General features: G+C 40.2%; 1 protein-coding gene across 1 annotated transcript in view; it reads right to left on the bottom strand.

Moving 5' to 3' along the window:
• The window catches only part of LOC104124223 (potassium voltage-gated channel subfamily KQT member 1-like), a 316296-nt gene that overhangs the window by 270974 nt on the left and 25492 nt on the right, over positions 1-19830 (bottom strand). Inside the window, exon 3 of the mRNA XM_035892082.1 lies at positions 16614-16704. Coding sequence (XP_035747975.1) covers positions 16614-16704 — 91 coding nt within the window. The remainder of the gene's footprint in view (positions 1-16613; positions 16705-19830) is intronic.

Here is a 19830-nt window from a genome sequence, read left to right as displayed (position 1 = left end):
ATGATTCTATGGTTCTATGATTTTATATCAGCTACCAACCAGAACCCATCTTGGTTACACCCAGGAAGCCCTGCTGAAGTCAATAAGGCTGCACAGGAAAAGAAAAATAAAATGTTGACAGGAAGGAGGAAGAAAGAGGAATCTTAGTAAATAAAAATGTCTTTAATAAATTTGAAGTTAATTACTGATCTCAGTTCATTTTGTCCTGGATAGGTGTCCACATTAACAAAACCACAGCCGTTAACACATTTGTTGGCAGCCTCAGACAGGCCAAAGACCAAAGGAGCATGGAAACTGGACAAACATCATAGTTCTATAGGTGGTCCCTCAAAAAAAGAAGATTATGAAACTTACACTGTTGTGTGTACTTCTAATGAAAGATAGAAGACATCCGTTTCCAGGGCTGTCAAGGCTGATCAAGTTTCACCTCACTAAATTCACCTTTAAGAAAGCCCTAACCTGCCTCCTTTTCCTCCTATACACATAAACACTTTTCAGAACCTTAAATTTATTGCCTCACATTTACCTTCTGGTAAAGAAAAAAATACCAGCAATTTTCTGGAAAGTCAGAAAAAATACTTGTTCTCACTGAAATTGCAACAAAAGATGGTGAGGAATTGTAGACAAACCATGAACCAGAAAAAAACTGCAAAAAAACCCTGCAAGTTAAATAGTATGCCAAATATGCTCCTGATGATTGACATCCATCTGTATGTCAGTTTGAGATCTTTCTCCAACTTTCTGAAATTTTCCAGAACCCTTGCTTTCAAAATGGCATTATACTTACAAGGATCCTGCAAAACTTTTTATTTAGGCTCCCAGCAGTATTTTTCCTTCTCCTGCAAGTGGTGAGGGAAGAAATACATGATGGAGGATTCTCAGCAGTTTTCATAAACTCGGAAAGCCATTTGGCATCAACAGAATCATAGAATGTTTTGGGTTGGAAGGTCATCTAGGCCAACCCCCCTGCAATGAGCAGGGACACCGCTAACTAGATCAGGTTGCTCAGAGCCCCGTCCAACCTGGCCTTGAATGTTTCCAGGGATGGGGCCTCCACTACCTCTCTGGGCAACCCGTTCCAGTGTTTCACCACCCTCATTGTAAAGAATTTCTTCCTTGTATCCACTCTCAACTTACCCTGCTTCAGTTTAAAACCCTTACCAGGGATAAACTCATCTAATGAAATCAAAACCAAAAATAACAAGCAGGAACAAACCATTACCTCAAAAAAACAAGAGCCACATCAGGCTTGATCAAAATAGAGCTAGTAAATACCCTTGGCTACTCTATCTAGCAACCAGCTTTGAGTGTCAGCCTTCCATTTTTCTCAGCAACCCTCCTCTGAACTCCTATGAGGAAAGAAAGGGAAAGCAAAGCTGCATATCCTTTGAACAGAACAGCTGCCATAAACTGTCAGGACATTTGCCATGACCCACTGAAGGATCACGAGACAGGTGTGGAAAAACACAGAGCATGAGCCTCTGTCTGGGGCACTGAGGCACAGCCGGAGGCATACCGTATTGACAAAGGTACCAGTGGGGAGGGTCTTTAGGCAGCGCTGCAACTCGAATTGTCTTCCAGGAAGCAGAGCACAGAGTAAGGAAACAACAGTATGGACCAGATTCTTCACACTCACATGTTAGTCTCTTCCTGTTTTGTTAGTGGCAAAGGATACTCTGGGCAATTCAAATCACTACAGTAATGCTAGGGAAAGCATTTAACATGCAGTAACTGCCTATTGACTGTAAAGAATTGACATAGAATATAATTACAGATTTTAAACTGGGATTGTACTAGCTAATATCTCTGCCAAAGTCAGTAGTGGTGTTCCATTATTCTGTTCTTGTCCCTGTTGCCTGGGAAAAAAAAAACCCTAAACTCACACCTATAATATTCTTTGCCCAGTCAAGTGGAAACCCTTAAACTCATTTCATCTTTGTATTTATTTTTTTTCTTTTTCTTAAAACTAATTCTCTGCATAAGTCTTTCTTCTTCCCCCACAAAATAAATCATAAAAAATACATAATCATGTTTATGCTATTCTTACTATAACTCCATTTCATTAATTTTATTAAAAATAGTAAATATTTTTTAAAAAAGCTTAAAGGGAAATACATATGCAACTAACTTCCATCCATATCTAATTCAGTCAAATAAGAAACTCTTGTGGAAAAGCCATCAACTTTTACCCGAGAATGTAATTGATGACCAAATAAAAAAATACGCACATTAACACAGAAAATCAACATTTTATACAGGAGCGTGTGTAAATGAAATATATAGCCTGGAATTTACAATATGTTCCAGTATGGTTATGGATAACTGCACGGGGGAAGCAGGAGAAGGAAAGGAGTTCGGCTGGAGTGATTAAAGTGCACACATGAAAAAGACGAGTATTTTCTCAGCTGCAGCTGTGTTTTAGGTGGAGAGCACACACAAGGCTCTCTTCACTTTTTTTATTGGAATATTTAGGTGCTCGGGTAAAAGGAGGAAGTGGGATGGCTAAATGAATAGTGTGTGCTCACGAAGATTCAATCAAGGAATGGCAGCTCAAAACAATGAAGCCTCAGAAGCAGGCATAAAGGTTTAATAGTCCAAATGTTTGCACACGTGTACTTATGTCCAAAATTTAATCTGATAACCTGTCTTCAAGGTTTTCCAGTCCTTAGAGTTGAAAATATCAATTTAATGACCTGTTTACCTTAATAGTTACTCAAATGCTATGAAAACCTACTGATACTGAAAAAACTTATTTCCTACCATCGTGCTTGCTCTTATAAAGATGACAGACAAAAAGCATGAAAATAGAATATACAATATAGGGAAGAAAAGATGCCAAATGCTGCCAAAGTTGACAAAGTGTCCTATAGTATCATTAGGTTATTCAGACTTACATCTCTTAATGAAACCAATGCACTTAGTGTTCAAAAGTCTGTTGTTTGGATACAAATGGATTTGTTTAACATTTCTTAAAAAAATGTGTCCATGCATGCTTGATAAATATGCTGAATTTGCTGACTTCATACCATACTGTATTTTAAGCTTAATTTAAGGCATTGCTGACTTCAAACCTTACCCATTTATCGACATTTACTATTTATTTCCTGTACTGAATGAAGTTGTACACTAATGAGGGAAGCACATGGTGCTGTAGTCACCTTACCTGTGACAACTGCCATTCAAGTGAGTTGGGTGAGTCAGGGAGGAAGATTTACTTTTTAATTCTATTCAGGCAGGCAACAATTTTCTACAAAGAAAATTAACTACAGTCTCAATTATTTTTGAGCAGGACTTTTTCTCTGGGATTGCTTGATTCAGAAAGATACCACTAAGGCAAACACAATCAAATAGTGAATCAAGAAGATTCAAGAAGTTAGTCCCTGTTCTTCAGTTCTTCATTTCTCTATAGATCCACCAGTATCCCATAGGAGCCTTCTGGTTCCCCAGCAGCATGTCCTGAAGCCTGACCCAATGGGACCACCTCTGGTAGGAGGGGAATGGTTTAGCTTTGCTCCTGAAGTGGAATCTATCCAATGTGAATATCCACTTTGGAATTGTAAATAATCACATCCATGTTTCTTAACCTTTTGATTTGGGAGGGTCTCAAAATTTTGAGGAGAGGAATTGGAAAAATTCTGCATGTACCTCTCCACCTTCCTCTCACTCCCAAGTAAGAAATGTTTCTCTAGTCTCTTGGGACATGTTCTGAAACCACTTTGCACAGAAAACTCTATACAGCTAGAGTAAGAAGCGAGTAAAATTTGTCTAAGGGCATTATGAGTTGGCCCTTTGTTAATTCGCCTCAGCCATACTTATTGCACAATGGTTTCTATTTTAGATAGTTGAAAAGCACACGGCAATCATCCAATACAACATGTTCTGTACTGCATTAGGGCAACCCACAAGGTAATATAACCCCCAAGAATAACTGTATTATAACTCACATCAAGAAGCTTGATAGTTACATTTGATTCCAGAAAGACTATGGCAACTCAGGAAGATCACTTAGCAGACAACTTAAGCTTACAGAATATATTGAAAGACTTGTGGACTCAATTTTTTTCCTAATGTGTTTAGAAGTATGAAACAATATTCCATATCTATTTTAATAATGTCTTATATTGTAATAATATAATATTCCTGACCTATTTTTTTTCATTTTCCCACAGACCAACAAGAAGCCTAGAAAGAAACAGGGTTTCTCCCTCTTGTTTTCTCTCACACAGGTTTACAAGGAATAAAAGAATAGAGCAAAAGCTTTTGAGTCATGTGGGGTTTTTTATTCAGATATATTCTACACTAATACAGCCTGACTCTTCCATAGTATAAAAGAAATAGTATATTTTACCTGTGCCTTTAAGGGATTGGACACCTCATTAACACCTACTGTTACACAGGCAATATGCACTACATAAATATCACAAAATGCCACTAAATATTATGGGACCTACTCTGCATGCCGTAATCTGTAAGAAATCCATTACCATCTGTAAGAAATGATCTGGTGAGCCCAGCAGGAGGAGTACCTGTAAGCTTCATGTATTAGACTATCAATATATCACTTCACTAAACAGACCTGGAGAAGGCCCTGAGTGCTAATGCTATTTGGCAAAGCACAGATTTAGTTATAAATTGGCACAAAAGCAGGAAATTGATAAAAATTCCACCATTTTTATTTTCTAACACTGCTTTGATGGGATGGAGAAAATGTCCTCAAACCTATTAGAATACATACACTTTACTATAAAACATAGAGAAGACTAAATCTAGATTAAACTTATATACCATGCAGCCTTGTTTCTACTCTGCTAACAGATGAAAGATGACACAGCATTTTATGACATGACTACATAGCTTAAATGGGAGAAAGGACAAAAGCAGAGACATAAATAAAAGTAAAGAAGAGCTCCTCCACTGTAGACAGGAAGAGTGCAACCTCTTTTAAAAACACACTTTAAAAATGTTGTCATCAACTTACTACTTTCAAAAAGGAAAGCCATCCTGAGGTCCATTTCAGAAACAAAGCACTTAAATACACACATACCTTAGCTGGCTTAAGTAAGCCAGCTATGACTTGTTACTCTGAAGTTTGGGTACTCTGAGAAGCATAGCTTATATATACAGCAGGAGGATGTGTTCGTGGCATATGATGCAGAAGAAATCATTATATAAAGCCAAAACTGAGCAGTGACTTCAGAAAAGACACAGAACCATGTGACCCATCTGCAGCCTAGAACTCTTTCATAGAATCATAGAATCATAGAATGTTTAGGGTTGGAAGGGACCACCAGTGGTCATCTAGTCCAACCCCCCTGCAGTGAGCAGGGACACTGCTAACTAGATCAGATTGCTCAGAGCCCCATCCAACCTGGCCTTGAATGTTTCCAGGGATGGGGCCTCCACTACCTCTCTGGGCAACCTGTTCCAGTGTTTTACCACCCTCATTGTAAAAAATTTCTTCCTTACCTCTAGCCTGAACCTACCCTGTTCTAGTTTAAAACCATTTCCCCTTGTCCTAACACAGCTGGCCCTACTAAAAAGACGTTCCCCATCTTTCCTATAGGCCCCCTTTAGGTACTGGAAGGCCGCAATCAGGTCTCCCCGTAGCCTCCTTTTCTCCAGACTGAACAAGCCCAACTCTCTCAGCCTGTCCTCATAGGAGAGGTGCTCCAGCCCTCGGATCATTTTTGTAGCCCTCCTCTGGACCCGTTCCAACAGTTCCATGTCCTTCTTGTGCTGAGGGCTCCAGAGCTGGACGCAGTACTCCAGGTGAGGTCTCACCAGAGCTGAGTAGAGGGGCAGAATCACCTCCCTCGACCTGCTAGCCACACTCCTCCTGATGCAGCCCAGAGTACGGTTGGCCTTCTGGGCTGCCAGCGCACATTGCCGGCTCATGTCTAGCTTTTCATCCATCAGTACCCCCAGGTCCCTCTCGGCAGGGCTGCTCTCAATCCTTTCTTCCCCCAGCCTGTATTGATACTGGGGGTTACCCCAACCCAGGTGCAGGACCTTGCACTTGGCCTTGTTGAACCTCATGAGGTTCACACAGGCCCACCTCTCCAGCCTGTCCAGGTCTCTTTGGATGACATCCCTTCCTTCTGGTGTGTCAACCTCACCACTCAGCTTGGTGTCATCCGCAAACTTGCTGAGGGTGCACTCGATCTCGCTGTCTAAGTCATTGATGAAAATGTTAAAGAGCACCGGTTTCATGAGATCCATCCCCTTAAGCCCTGACTCCTAAATACAGCCACAGCATGAGCCTCTCGCCTGAAAAGCTTAAGCAGCAGCTGATGTGGGAGCTCTTACTCTTGCATCTCAGCCTTTTCTCCAACAGTATTTGCAAACAGAGGAACGTTAATAAAAGCTACATGCTAAATGTAGTCACTAAATGAGGATTGCTAGCAACAAAACAATGTGAGAGGTCAATGAGGGCCTACAATAAAGACAAGTGAGGACCCTGAAAACAGAGTCTGTAAGGGTATTGTGTACCCTCTCATACTGTACCACTATGAACTACGGGTGTTACTGTGTTTGGAAGATAGGCAGTTACTTTTTCCAGCAAAGAAACATGTCAGAGGAAAGCGGATGCATAAAGTCTGTCTCCCATAGGAAGAGGCACCACAGGAGCTGAGCTCATCTGGAAAACCACTGGAATCCAGGATCCAGCCTGGAAGGTGATCCGAGCTGAAACACTAAGACTATCCACCTTGTTTGTGGTTCTGCTGCAGAAAGCTTCTAGAACAGGACATGCCCTTTAAAGTCTTATCCCAGAAGAAAACTGAGAAAACTACAGTAGAAAACCACCCATTATGAGAATACAGCCAGAATCTAGTGACCCCTGGTGAAAGGAAAAGACTCAGAAGAACTTTACCTGTTTTAATTTATAATAGTTTTGTAAGAAAGTCTTCCTTTTTTGCATTGAAAACAGACCACTATTGGAGATAAGACGCTGAAACAACTCAGCTTTTGGTCCAATCCAGTATATCAATTCCTACACAGTTTTGCCATTACCACTTAGCCTGAAAACGTTGCAGTGATTTCACATTTGGATTGTGTGCTCTGAATGGGAAAGTGAATTAAGATAAACAATATTTCCTATGCCTCCTTCATTCCAATTGTAATGACCACAACATCAAATACATCATGGCATACAAGTAGAAATTAAATTTTAGAAGTTGAATCAATATGCTTTATAGCAAAAACATTCTATTTTCTCAAAGTCAAGAACACTCTCGGTATTCTTAAATTTAAAAAGCAATTAACATCAAGATGTTAAAACAGTGAAAATTTTGCCCTTCACCTACAACACTGTCATTATATACATTGATGATTTATTGTGTTCTGTTACTCATACTGTGTAAAAACATCATGTGTATGATAAAAATAATATTTTGTTCTTGTTTTTACAACAGCACAATTAGTGAAATTACTCCCACGAGCTAAGAAACTCTCTTTTGCAAGGTCTTTTACAATAAATATAAAAATCTGACTTTTGTAAACTACCATGGTGACCTCTCCTGGTAGAAAAATATATGACCTCTACCCATGACAGCACTCAATCAGATTAATCCTCAAAGGAGGAATTACACCTGGCCCATTTACAGTTTATTTTTGAATGCCATGTCCTTAGAGGTCTAGATGCCATTTACAAATCAAAACTGACACACAAACTACTAGATTGTTAAGAAAACACTACAGCCTCCTGCTGTATAGCCAAAAGCCTATACAAGAGGCTTTGGCAACTTTTTTAAAATAATTTTGCAATAGAATCATCTTAGAGTAAGATAAAATTATAACTGTATATATTAGGGAAAAAGTGGAAGGATAAAACATTACCTAAAAGTGATACAATGAAGAAAGCCTGAAAAAATAGATGGATATAAGCATAAGCAGGGTTTGCTGATAACATGGTATTTTTTGTTTTCTGGCATATATTTTTTAAATAAACCCAATAATTTCCATGGGAACTTTTAATACTCCTGAGCACTTTTTTATTTTTAATCTCAGTCACTTAGCTACTATGATCTTGGACTCAGACAAGTTCAAGGTTTGCCTATGATCATGCAAAAAGTCTGTGCTAATATATCAGCAACTCTTTGAGAATAGCTCAAGCCATTCTTTGCTTTGAACACCCACCCAACAATACTAATAGTGAAAATATATACATTTGTTGTATAATATGGACACACACCTGAAAGAAAGCTTTATACATCAGGAAGCCAACATGTCCATGTAAGTTTGACGGCCTCTCAGAAAAGAAAGTGGCTAAAGAACAAGCATAACTTTAAACTCTACAATAAATAAGATTTTAGAGGATTGTCCTTAGAATAAGGAGTATACAAGGAACACTTACATATAAGTTACAAATATTAAAAGTCAAAAAGAACAGTTAAGCAGAATTTTTGTAATGAGACATCACAAGCAATCAGCACTGATTCGATTGATCTGTTGAACACACAGAGCAATTTTCAACAAGTGAAAGCAAAAAGAAATAAAATTGTTAGAGCTCTGGGAAATCTGGTCAATGGAAATAGAGTTGACCCATGACAGGAATCCAAGGTAATGATAAAAATGCATACATTTATTTTAAGAACAAGTACGTTAAAACCAACTCTAGTATTCAAAGACTAACTTTTTCTTCTTTTAATCATTTATTACCAAACCATATATAAATATATCAGTGAAGAACTGAAGTGTGAAATTACTTCAAGGAGGTAGGGTTTCCAATTTAAAAGGAATAATACTATGCCTGTTCTCTTACTTTCTCAGAATATGAATTTTGAAAGACTCTTACATTAAAAAAGAATAACGAGCAACACGTAAGGATGATGGAACAAAAAGACAGCTGTCACATTTTGCCTTCTTCAGGATCAACGCTCTTCAAGAGCCAGTCAGAAAAGTGCATGTGGATGCAGCTCTGCAGGTCAGGCAGGAATCACAAACTCATTCTTCACTCAGTCACACAGTATTTAAGGAGCACTTATGAAAACCATTGGGAAGGTAGCAGATAAACACAAGTAATAATTAGGAGCCAATTCTATCAAAGACAGAAAGTGAAGTGTTGACTCAAGACTAAGTACTGACTGTAGGAAATCCCATAATCACTGTTCTTGACTTGTATTTGCAAGAAGCTATTAAAAAGGCAAGTGAACCCTGACAAATATCTCCATAAGTGCCAAAAGTGTCTAGAGAGTAATTAAATGGGGGCAGGGGGACGGGACAGAAAGCAATTTAACAATTCTTTCCTTCCCTTTTCTTACCAGAAGTATTAATCCATTTTTGAAAAGGAATTTTAAACCTGTTCCAAAATTCTGATGCTCACATCCCTGTTGGGAACAGGCTTTACCATGTGGTCCACAAAAAGGCAAGAAAGCCACATTCCCTCCCCTACCCTCAACTTGTTACTCTTAGAACATACCATACACCCTGGTTACTCACCTTCTGGTACTCAGGCATGGCATGATAATTTGTGAGGCTGTATTTCAAGTTCATAAACACCACCCTGGGCAAGATTATTTCAGAAACTTGTTTTTGGTATACAATAGAATAGGTTCTCTCTTTTCAGCAGTCCCAGTTACAGAACTGCCCATAGTCATCCCTCACACTGCTCTTTTGGCTCAGTGCTGCCAATTTGTTCTGGTTATCAAAATGGAGGATTTCGTAAGAGAGTACCTGCTCTGATATTTAAGGAATGAGATATTTGTCATGGTTTAACCCCAGCTGGCAACTAAGCTCTCCCCCATAGTGGGACGGGGGAGAGAATCAGAAGGGTAAAAGTGAGAAAGCTCATGGGTTGAGGTTAAGACAGTTTAACAGGTGAAGCAAAAGCCACACACACAAGCAAAGCAAACCAAGGAATTCATTCCCTATTTCCAATGGGCAGGCAGGTGTTCAGCCATCTCCAGGAAAGCAGGGCTCCATCATGCGTAACCATTACTTGGGAAGACAAATGGCATCACTCTGAACATCCCCCCTTTCCTTCTTCTTCCCCCAGCTCTATATGCTGATCATGACATCATATGGTGTGCGATAGCCCTTTGGTCAGTTTGGGTCAGCTGAGTGAGAAAGCTCATGGGTTGAGGTTAAGACAGTTTAACAGGTGAAGCAAAAGCCACACACACAAGCAAAGCAAACCAAGGAATTCATTCCCTATTTCCAATGGGCAGGCAGGTGTTCAGCCATCTCCAGGAAAGCAGGGCTCCATCATGCGTAACCATTACTTGGGAAGACAAATGGCATCACTCTGAACATCCCCCCTTTCCTTCTTCTTCCCCCAGCTCTATATGCTGATCATGACATCATATGGTGTGCGATAGCCCTTTGGTCAGTTTGGGTCAGCTGTCCCAGCTGTGTCCCCTCCCAACTTCTTGTGCTCCCCAGCCTCCTTGCTGATGAGGCGGTGTGAGGGGCAGAAAAGGTCTTGACTCTGCAAGCACTGCTCAGCAGTAACTAAAACATCCCTGTTTTATCCACACTGTTTTCAGCACAAATCCAAAACAGCACTACAGTAGCTACTAGGCAGAAAATTAACTATATCCCAGCCAAAACCAGCACATACTGGAAAAAATGCACAGGGACATCAGACAGAGAATTAAAAGAGGCATGACAGGCTTCTTCCAAAAGTTAGGTATTAAGCACTTAATGCACGAAACCATGATGCAACAAGCCACTGAAGGAAACATCATGATGGAAGTTAGTCACAGACCACATGATCAGACAAAGTCTTCTTTAAACAACTCAATAAAGTTCATGCCCTTGTTCTTATAGAGAACTTTAATTCAGCTATGATCTATTCAAAGAGCAACACAGTGAGATGCAAGCAATCTGAGAGATTTCTGGAGTGTTTCAGGAGTAACTTTTAGATACAGGTATTGAGTGGGCAACTGGGAATGAAACAAAGCTGGATCTGCTGCTCAGATATACAAGGAAAAATTAGTTGGGGATATAATAATCAGTGAAAATTCTTTGGATGTAGCATCCAAGAAATAATGTAATTCAAGGTCCTGAAGGGAGTACAGACCCCACAATTCAAGATAGCAAACTTCCAATTATTCAGGGAACCGATAGGTGGAATCCCATGGGAGACAACTCTGAAGGGTCAACAAGCTCAGAATAGCTAGCAGGTCTTTAAAGACAACCTCCTCCAAATGCAAGGAAGCGTTGAAAGCTGACAACAGGAGAACAAGGGAAGTGATTACCCCCCCTTTACTTAGCACTCATTAGATCGCACCTAGAATACTGCACCTGTTTTTTTCCACCACTACAAGAAAGACTTTGCTAAACTCGAGTAAGTTCTGCATAGGGCCACAAAGGTGGTCAGGGTGTTGGACCACATTTCCTGTGAGGAGAGGCTGAGGGAATTTGACTTGTTCAGCCTGGAGAAATGAATGCATGGGGGACCTCTGAGCTGCCTCTCAATACACACAAGGAGGTTACTGAGAAGATGGAGCCAGGTTCTTAATAGCAGTGCATAGCACGAAGATGAAAGAAAATAGACCATGGCAGAAGGATGAAAGATAGCAAATGAAAATTGAAACGGGGGGGGTTGTACTGAATATAAGGAAAACCTTCTTCACCATGAGGGTTGGTCAGGCATTGGAACAGGCTGCCCTGAAAGGCTATGCAGTCTCCCTGCTGGGAGGTTTTCAAGACTCAATGGGATAATGCCCTGAGCAACTTGGTCTGATGTCATCACTGACCTTATTTTGAGCAGAAGGTTGGACTAGAGACCTCCTGAAGTCCCTTCCAACACAAATTATTCTAAGATTGTATGAAAAGAAGAAACCACCAAGGCATATGATTCTAGATTTCTGTGAGATCCAGCATTTGCATACTATGACAAATGAAGATGCTGTTCCTTCCCATTAGGCAATCTGTAACTAGAGAGGCCACAATTATTTTGGAAAACCCTATTTGCCCTTTCTTCTTGGAAAATTCCAACATCTGCAGGAGCTGAAGAGAGGGATAGGCAGTGCGACTTTAGAAGGCAGACAGTAATATAGTATTTCCTTAAGTACTGCAAACACTTTATTCACAACTGTGGCCCATTCCATTGTACATGTTTCCCCAGACATTGTACAAGAACTTTCAGATTCAGCAGATCCTAAATACTGATGGATAGACAAATGGAAAAGCTCCCAACAGTACAGATCCAGGACCGAGGAAACCAGAGGAAACTAGAGATTCCTTTTCATACAACACTACACGTAGCAATCTGAATACAAAAACCTGCAAGTGCATTTAAGCTCTGTGGATTGTGAAATAACATGTACATTGTTGTTCTACCTAGAAGTCTTGTGATCCACTTTAAACACCATTTGAAACTCTAAGCTTTTCTCTGCAAGTATAAAAAAATCAGGAGGAGTTATGTTCTTGACTATCTATTCTGTTGGTGTTTATCAGCATGATCCATTGTGCTGATGCCACTGTCACTTCCCTCATTTGCTGGCTTGCTAAATAGTCAGAGGAGAAAAAAAAAAACCAACCAGGAATTAACAAAGATCATACAATGTATGTATACGGAAAAATGAAATTAGATTGCCTCAGACAGACCTGGCAAAAACCCTTCCAAGAGTGGCAGTGAATACACAAAATACTTGGTAGTATGAGAACAAAAACCTCCTTCAAATGACAGCATTTGCAAGTTCAAAACAAGCAATTTCACCAGTCCTACTACCATGGAAGTAAACTGATTTTACCACAAAGGTGATCAGATGGAGATTTACATGTTGTCTTTTCTTCATAAATGCAAAGAACAGAAATTTCCTTTAAGCCCAAGCAAGGACATCAAATAGACCAATTTACAGGAAAAATGAGGAAATGGCCTAAGTTGCACCAGGGGAGATTTAGATTAGATGTTAGGAAAAATTTCTGCACTGAAAGGGTTACCAGGCACTGGAACAGGCTGCCCAGGGAAGTGATTGAGTTCCCATCCCTGGGGGTATTTAAAAGATGGGTAGACATGGTGCTTAGAGACATGGTTTAGTGGTGGACAGGTATGATTGGACTCGATGATCTTAAAGGTCGTTTCCAACCAAATGATTCTATGATTTTATGACAGCATCAGCATCAGCCTGTATCAGAAGCTGTGGCTATGCAACATCTTAATAATCTCAAAGATGACAGATTGGCCTTAATATTCAAATGCAGGGCCAAAGAGTCATAATTTTTTCCTCCAGAATTCACTTGAATGTTCAGATACTTGAAAACATATGTTCGGGAGCAGGGGGAGGTGAGTAAAGGTTTGGGGCTTTTTTTACTTTAAGTTCCAGCAAGTGCTGATTCTCCTTATTCCATTCAAACTACAAACACTGCTTTGGAGGGCCTTCTCTCCTTAGTAGATTCACATAGCTTGTCTGAATGATGGTAGTTTTCACACTTGACAAGAAATTATCTTACACCACCCAGATGTATTAGGCACATTAAAAAAATAAGTCTATAAAACACAAGTATTTTCGTGGCTTAGGAGACATCTGCAGTTACATCTGTTACTAATGTGCCATATCTACCCATGACACATATTATCTGAATTGCATTTGGCACATAATCTCACCCTCTATAAGAAAATACAAAAAAATTTAAATGTCTACAAGTATCAAATGCTATCCTTCTTGTCAGGCCTTACCAACTTTCAACATTACAATTTTGAAGTTGATCCTTTCCATAATATTGAGGTTAATCTACCTCAATATAACAAAAAGCAGTTTTTCCACAAGTGAGAAAATACAGCACAAGAAGTACATGGAACTGTTGGAGCGGGTCCAGAGGAGGGCTACTAAAATGATCTGAGGGCTGGAGCACCTCTCTTATGAGAACAGGCTGAGGGAGTTGGGCTTGTTCAGCCTGGAGAAGAGAAGGCTCCAGGGAGACCTGATTGCGGCCTTTCAGTACTTAAAGGGGGCTTATAGGAAAGGAGGGGAAAATCTTTTTAGTAGGGACAGCTGTGACAGGACAACGGCTAATGGTTTTAAACTGACTCAGGGTAAGTTTAGACTACATATAAGAAAGAAATTCTTTACAATGAGGGTGGTGAAACACCGGACCAGGTTGCCCAGAGAGGTAGTGGAGGCCCCATCCCTGGAAACATTCAAGGTCAGGTTGGACGGGGCTCTGAGCAACCTGATCTAGTTAGTGGTGTCCCTGCTCCTGCAGGGGGGTTGGACTAGATGACCTCTAGGGGTCCCTTCTAACCCAAAGCATTCGATGATTCTATGAAATACCACCAGCATCACATACTAGTATTTATTTGCTACTGACGCACTAACAGGGCTGTACAAAGAATTACAGATTCCTTCAATCAGGAGAGAAAAAAATTTATTTCATTTTTCACTTGGTCCAATAGATGCTTTGGTCCATTTTTGTTTCTCATCATACTGGCAAGTCTCCACTGTTCTCAAACACTTTAAAGAAAGCAGAGTGGCATGGAAGGCAGAATACATAGGCATGTATTTTCATATTTTGGTGAGAGAAACTCTCTCTGGTTATTTCAACTGCCAGCTATGGTATGACGTAGATCAGAGTAATGACCTACTATAGAGTAAAGAGAGCAAGGATCTCCAGGCTTCTGTGTGGTTAAGCTCTCTCCTGGGTAAAATGGGAGATGCAGTATGAAAGTTCTTCAGGTAAAGGTGGGGAGAAGTGCTCCAAGCAGGAGGCTAACCATTTAGCTACTAGAAACAAGAAACCTCATAAGTCTATGAAAAAGAACTAATTTAATTAAGTCTAAAAGCAATCTTTCAAGTGTTGCAATTGAAGTGAATTTATTTTAGAGCAAACTCTAAGACTCATAGTTGTAAGACAAATGCTTTCTAGGTAAGTGAATCTACAGTAGCCAGCAGAACAGCTCACCTCTGTGTTGGCCATTTCTATGAAGGAAGATAAGGGAACAGCAGGGGGGAAAATAAACTCAAGAGAGGTATCCTCCAGGGTAAGGTTGTAACACAAGGCATCCCAGAAATTGTTCCAGCGCTGCCACTGACTATGTGTGATTCATTTGTGAGATGACAATATTGCTTTAAAATAGCTAGCAATGCTATGTGGGCACTATGTGAACCACACATCTGTCTTCATCTAGTTATTGTTTGTCCAACAATATGTGTCATGTGTTTGCACATGCACATACCATCTATAGAAAAACAACCGGCTAACCATTGAGCCCTTGCCAGTATTCCTGTTTTGGGTGGTGATTATACTGACTTACTCACTCTACATCTTTCGGGTAGTATGAGAAGACTACATATGATTGGCAGAACACTGCACTTTGTTTGACACTGAATATGGCTTAAAGGACAAGCAACATTTGTTACAGGATTAATATTAATCAAAATCCAAAAATAACTCAGGAATCCTAATGACGGCTTAGTCAATTGCATGCAAAAGCTGCATGCAAAAGCTGCATATACTAATGCAGTCTAAGCCATAGGAAAACTAATAACCGATTTTTATTTTCAAACCAGATGGAAAACCAAAATTCATTACATTTGAAGTCACCACTTAGCAGAATAAATTACAGTAAGAATACTGAGATTATCACACACTGAGATGAGAGGATTTGACTGGCTAAAATATAGATATTGTGACCAACTCTTTAAAAGTTATTTACTCAACTTTTATCAACGACGTTTCATCTCCATTCTTAACTTCCGACAGGCGAAGAAGGGCAGAGGGAAACAAAGAAGGAACATTGTCTAGAGTCCTCATGCAAATTATTTGTACTTTTATATCCCACCTACTTCGAATTAACACTGAAAATCATTATTATATGTTGCAACACTTTATAGATGGTTGCTGGATGTGACTTCATTTTTAAAAGACTTAATCACTCAGGACTGGCAACACAGTTCAGGTACATTTTATCTGTAAATTAGCTACTCAGTCCAGTGATAAAAAAAATTGTTCCCTGGCTACTGTGAAAACAATAAGCACCCTCTCTATACCTCCAAGTGAGCAGATTTTTCTATCACAACGCCTCTTTAAATTGCTACTTAAGATCCTAATAGCAAGAAAAGGTTATTAGATAAGCAACACAATGTCTTTATGCTTTTGCAAAATATCAAGTACAAAACTTAATGTATCCTCAGGAACCTGACACCCTAATGGATTGCTAACAGCCACAACAGTTAACAAGTCAAAGCCAGATCATTGATGCATAGACGTGTGATAGAAACTCTTCCTTCCCATTATATACTGTTACATACTGGCAAACTAGTCTGACAGAAATCACTTACCCCCAAGATTCAAATACTTCTGGAAAGCATGGATCTTGGCCAATTTTTTACCATAACACTTAGAAGTGATATGTTTTAAAAATACATTCTTGCCTATAGAATATCCTGTTCCACACTGCATATAACAGCTACAGGGTACAGTTTCATACCTTGTAAAAAGCAAGTATATAAAAACTGTTAATCTATCAAGTACCCTCATGGTTTACAGATTCAGAAAATCATCATCCCCATTAAACTATGACCTTCCTCTAATGAAAGCAGGTACTATTTTAAATGTCCTGGTAGCGTGCTTTGCACGAGGATTTTTAAGTTATCTCCCTTCTTCACCTAAAGCAGTTTAGATGTAGTCAAACTGATTGGAGTGTTTGCCAAAAAAAGTTCACTTACCATCCAGAAAAGGGTTCCAGTGGCAAATTCAGAATAATGCTCTATCGTAGATAATACACTGAATATTAAACAAATCAGCACCAAAAGAAACCTGTAAAAAGAAAACAGTGTTTAGTGACTCATCAAGTTGAACTGCAAATCTAGATCTAGTTTTAGCTCTCTCAGTCAGATAACGTTTTTCATCATAAGTACTTTTTCTTTAAACAGTTAATTCTTCTTAGTCAAGTGAATATCAACATTTTGCGTTCAATAACTTTTAAGAAACATGGAATAAAAATTACAGGAAGGCTAAACATAGTTAATAGGTAAAACTCACATTATCAAGTATAATTTCCCATAGAAGTTTGTCATAGTGAATGTTTCATGCTTACACTGATTGCTATATAAGTTATGTGCTGTAGTAGAAAGGTATCATAACTGATAACGCACTAATTGAAGTAGAATTAGACACATCACTGGAGTGAACAGTAACTTCAATGAAAAATGTTCCATTAAATGCATTCCATAAACACAAAACATACATAAATATAGAAGAAACAGCTAGTACCACAGTATCTCTAGTATCACCATTCAGATCAAGAAAAAAAATTCACAAGTCTCGAAATATATACTTCTGCCCCCAAAAATATTTTTAAAAAAGCAAAATTGAAAAGTCATGAGGACTGGAAAACAAAATGTGCAATTGAATCTTAGTTGATTAAATGCTTAAATGCTGGAAGAATACCCATTACTTTGATGCATACAATGTCTCGGCCATCTTTCCACCATTGGTAACACATTAAACATTTAAACAATGGTGAAAATAAATGATGTATGAAGAATGGACACATCAGAAAGACAGACTTCTGATATGTTAGCACTACAGTTTTCTCCATCTCTTAAGCCCATGCAGAAAACAAGAGAAAAGTAAGAAAACTGAAATTTCTTCCACTAACAACCAGAAACATTCCCTCTTGTGTACCAGCTATTCCAGCTGTCGTTTCCTCTGATTCCATGCCAAGAGGCTGCATCTAAACTCCTAAACTCCCAAACCAGCAATTAAAACCTTAACAGTAATCCATGTGATGAGACATTTTTCCAAAGAGAAACCCTTCCAAAGAAGATAAACACTACTGACAAGACTATTTCAAGAACTTCAAAGCAAATGATAGAGTAACAGCCCTGGTGACTGGACTATTAAAATTGTGGGATTTCAGCAAACAGTAATAAACTTACTAACTACACTTAGTGTGCTTTTGTTAGCTTTTACATGAAAAAATATAGGAGGAAGAGCTTATCAGGAAGGGGAAAAATTCATGTTCAACCTAGAGATCAGTGACAAGACAAATTCCTTAGGAATCTACCCAGAGACTTGCCCTGGTCAATGTTTTTATCAGTGTTCCAGAAGAGGAAATGAAATGCACCTCATCAAGCCCACACTTGATACCAAATCAGGGGTTCAGTCAATAAACCTGAGGGCAGAGCCACTGGTTAGAGGTGCCTGGACAGGCTAAGGAATAAGCCTACAGGAATCTCATAAAACTCAACATGAATAAATGTCAAGTCCCACAGATAGTATGGGGCAGGCCCAAAGCCATATTGGATGAAGACTGCCCATATCTTGGGCTGCATCCCCTGTAGCCCTGCCAGCATGTGAAGGGCAGTGATGGTTCAATTTGCTGGACTACACCTGGGGTGATGCACACAGATGAGGCCCCAGGGTACAGCACAGATGTGACAGACCAGAGGGAGCGTGGCAGAGGGCAAAAGCAGCAGCATGAGAATAAACCTGATGTGGCATGAGCAGGGACAGGTGCCACTACCCTAATGATGGCCGAAGCCCTGCCCCTAATGCCTGCCATGTGTCCCACTTGCCCCAAAGTCCTGCACATCTTCCAGTCCTCTTGTCTGTTCCCTTCACCTATTTCTGCCCCACAGGTTGCCATTTTGTAAAACACCATACACCACTTTTTCTCAGACTGCCCTGTGACTGGCTGATATGACCACTTACCCCTTCCTGTCTATGTCAGAAAGGCATCAGAGTGGGACTCTCCTGCCTATGATATACCTGTAGACCCACATTTTTTATGTCATACCCCACATGTTTTCATACTTCTCTGTGATTGGATGGTTGCCATTTTTTTGAAACCATCATACCCACATGATCTCATGGTTGCCCAGAGAGGTAGTGGAGGCCCCATCCCTGGAAACATTCAAGGCCAGGTTGGACGGGGCTCTGAGCAACCTGATCTAGTTAGCGGTGTCCCTGCTCATTGCAGGGGGGTTGGACTAGATGACCTCTAAATGTCCCTTCTAGCCCAAAACATTCTATGATTCTATGATCTCAGACCACCCTCTGAATGGCTGTGCATTTCCTTTGGACCAGGAAGTGCTCACATAGAAATATATATAGATACATTTTTTTGTATATACATAGGTTTCTATACATAGAAATAGACATACATAATATATAGACTCTGAAATTGTGGCGGGTTGACCCTGGCCAGATGCAAGATGCCCACCCAGTTGCCCTCTCACTCCCCCTCCCTGGCAGGATAAGGGGAGAAAATAAGATGGAAAGGCTTGTGGGTCAAGATGAAGACAGGGAGATCACTTACAATTACTTTCATGGACAAAACAGATACAATTTGGTGAAAATTAACTTAAACTAATGGCAGTTAAAATACATTTGGATAGTGAGAAATGAAGACTAAAACATCCCCCCGGGCCTTCCTTTCCTAGGCTCAACTTCCCAGCTCCTCTACCTTCCTGCCTCACACACGCCCCAAGCGGCACAGGAGGATGGGGAATGGGGGCATTGTGGTCAGTCCATAACGCTTCGTCTCTGCCCCTCCTTCCTTCTCTTCTCACTGTTCCCCTGCTCCAGTGTGGGTCATTCCACAGGCTGTAGTCCTTCAGGATAAACCTGCTTCAGCGTGGGCTCTCCAGGGGTTGTGGGGAACCTCTGCTCTGCAACCAGGAGCACATCCTCCCCCTCCTCCTACTCCTCTCACCTCAGCGCTTGCAGGGCTGTTTCTCACACTTTTCTTTTTCCCCTCTCGCCTCACAGCCTATGCTGTGGTTTTGGCCTTTCCTAAATGTGCTTTCCCAGAGGTGCCCCACCGATGGCTGAGGGGCTCACCCGTGCCCTGCTGTGGGTCTGGTAGAGCCAGCTGGAATTGGCTGTGTCTGTCACGGGGCAGCCCCGGCCTCTCCTCATGGCGGCTGGCCCTCGCCA

This window comes from Egretta garzetta, unplaced genomic scaffold (assembly GCF_000687185.1).
Source record: "Egretta garzetta isolate BGI_Z169 unplaced genomic scaffold, ASM68718v1 scaffold293, whole genome shotgun sequence".
Classification (NCBI taxonomy): domain Eukaryota; kingdom Metazoa; phylum Chordata; class Aves; order Pelecaniformes; family Ardeidae; genus Egretta; species Egretta garzetta.
This window is presented reverse-complemented; position numbering and strand designations above follow the sequence as displayed.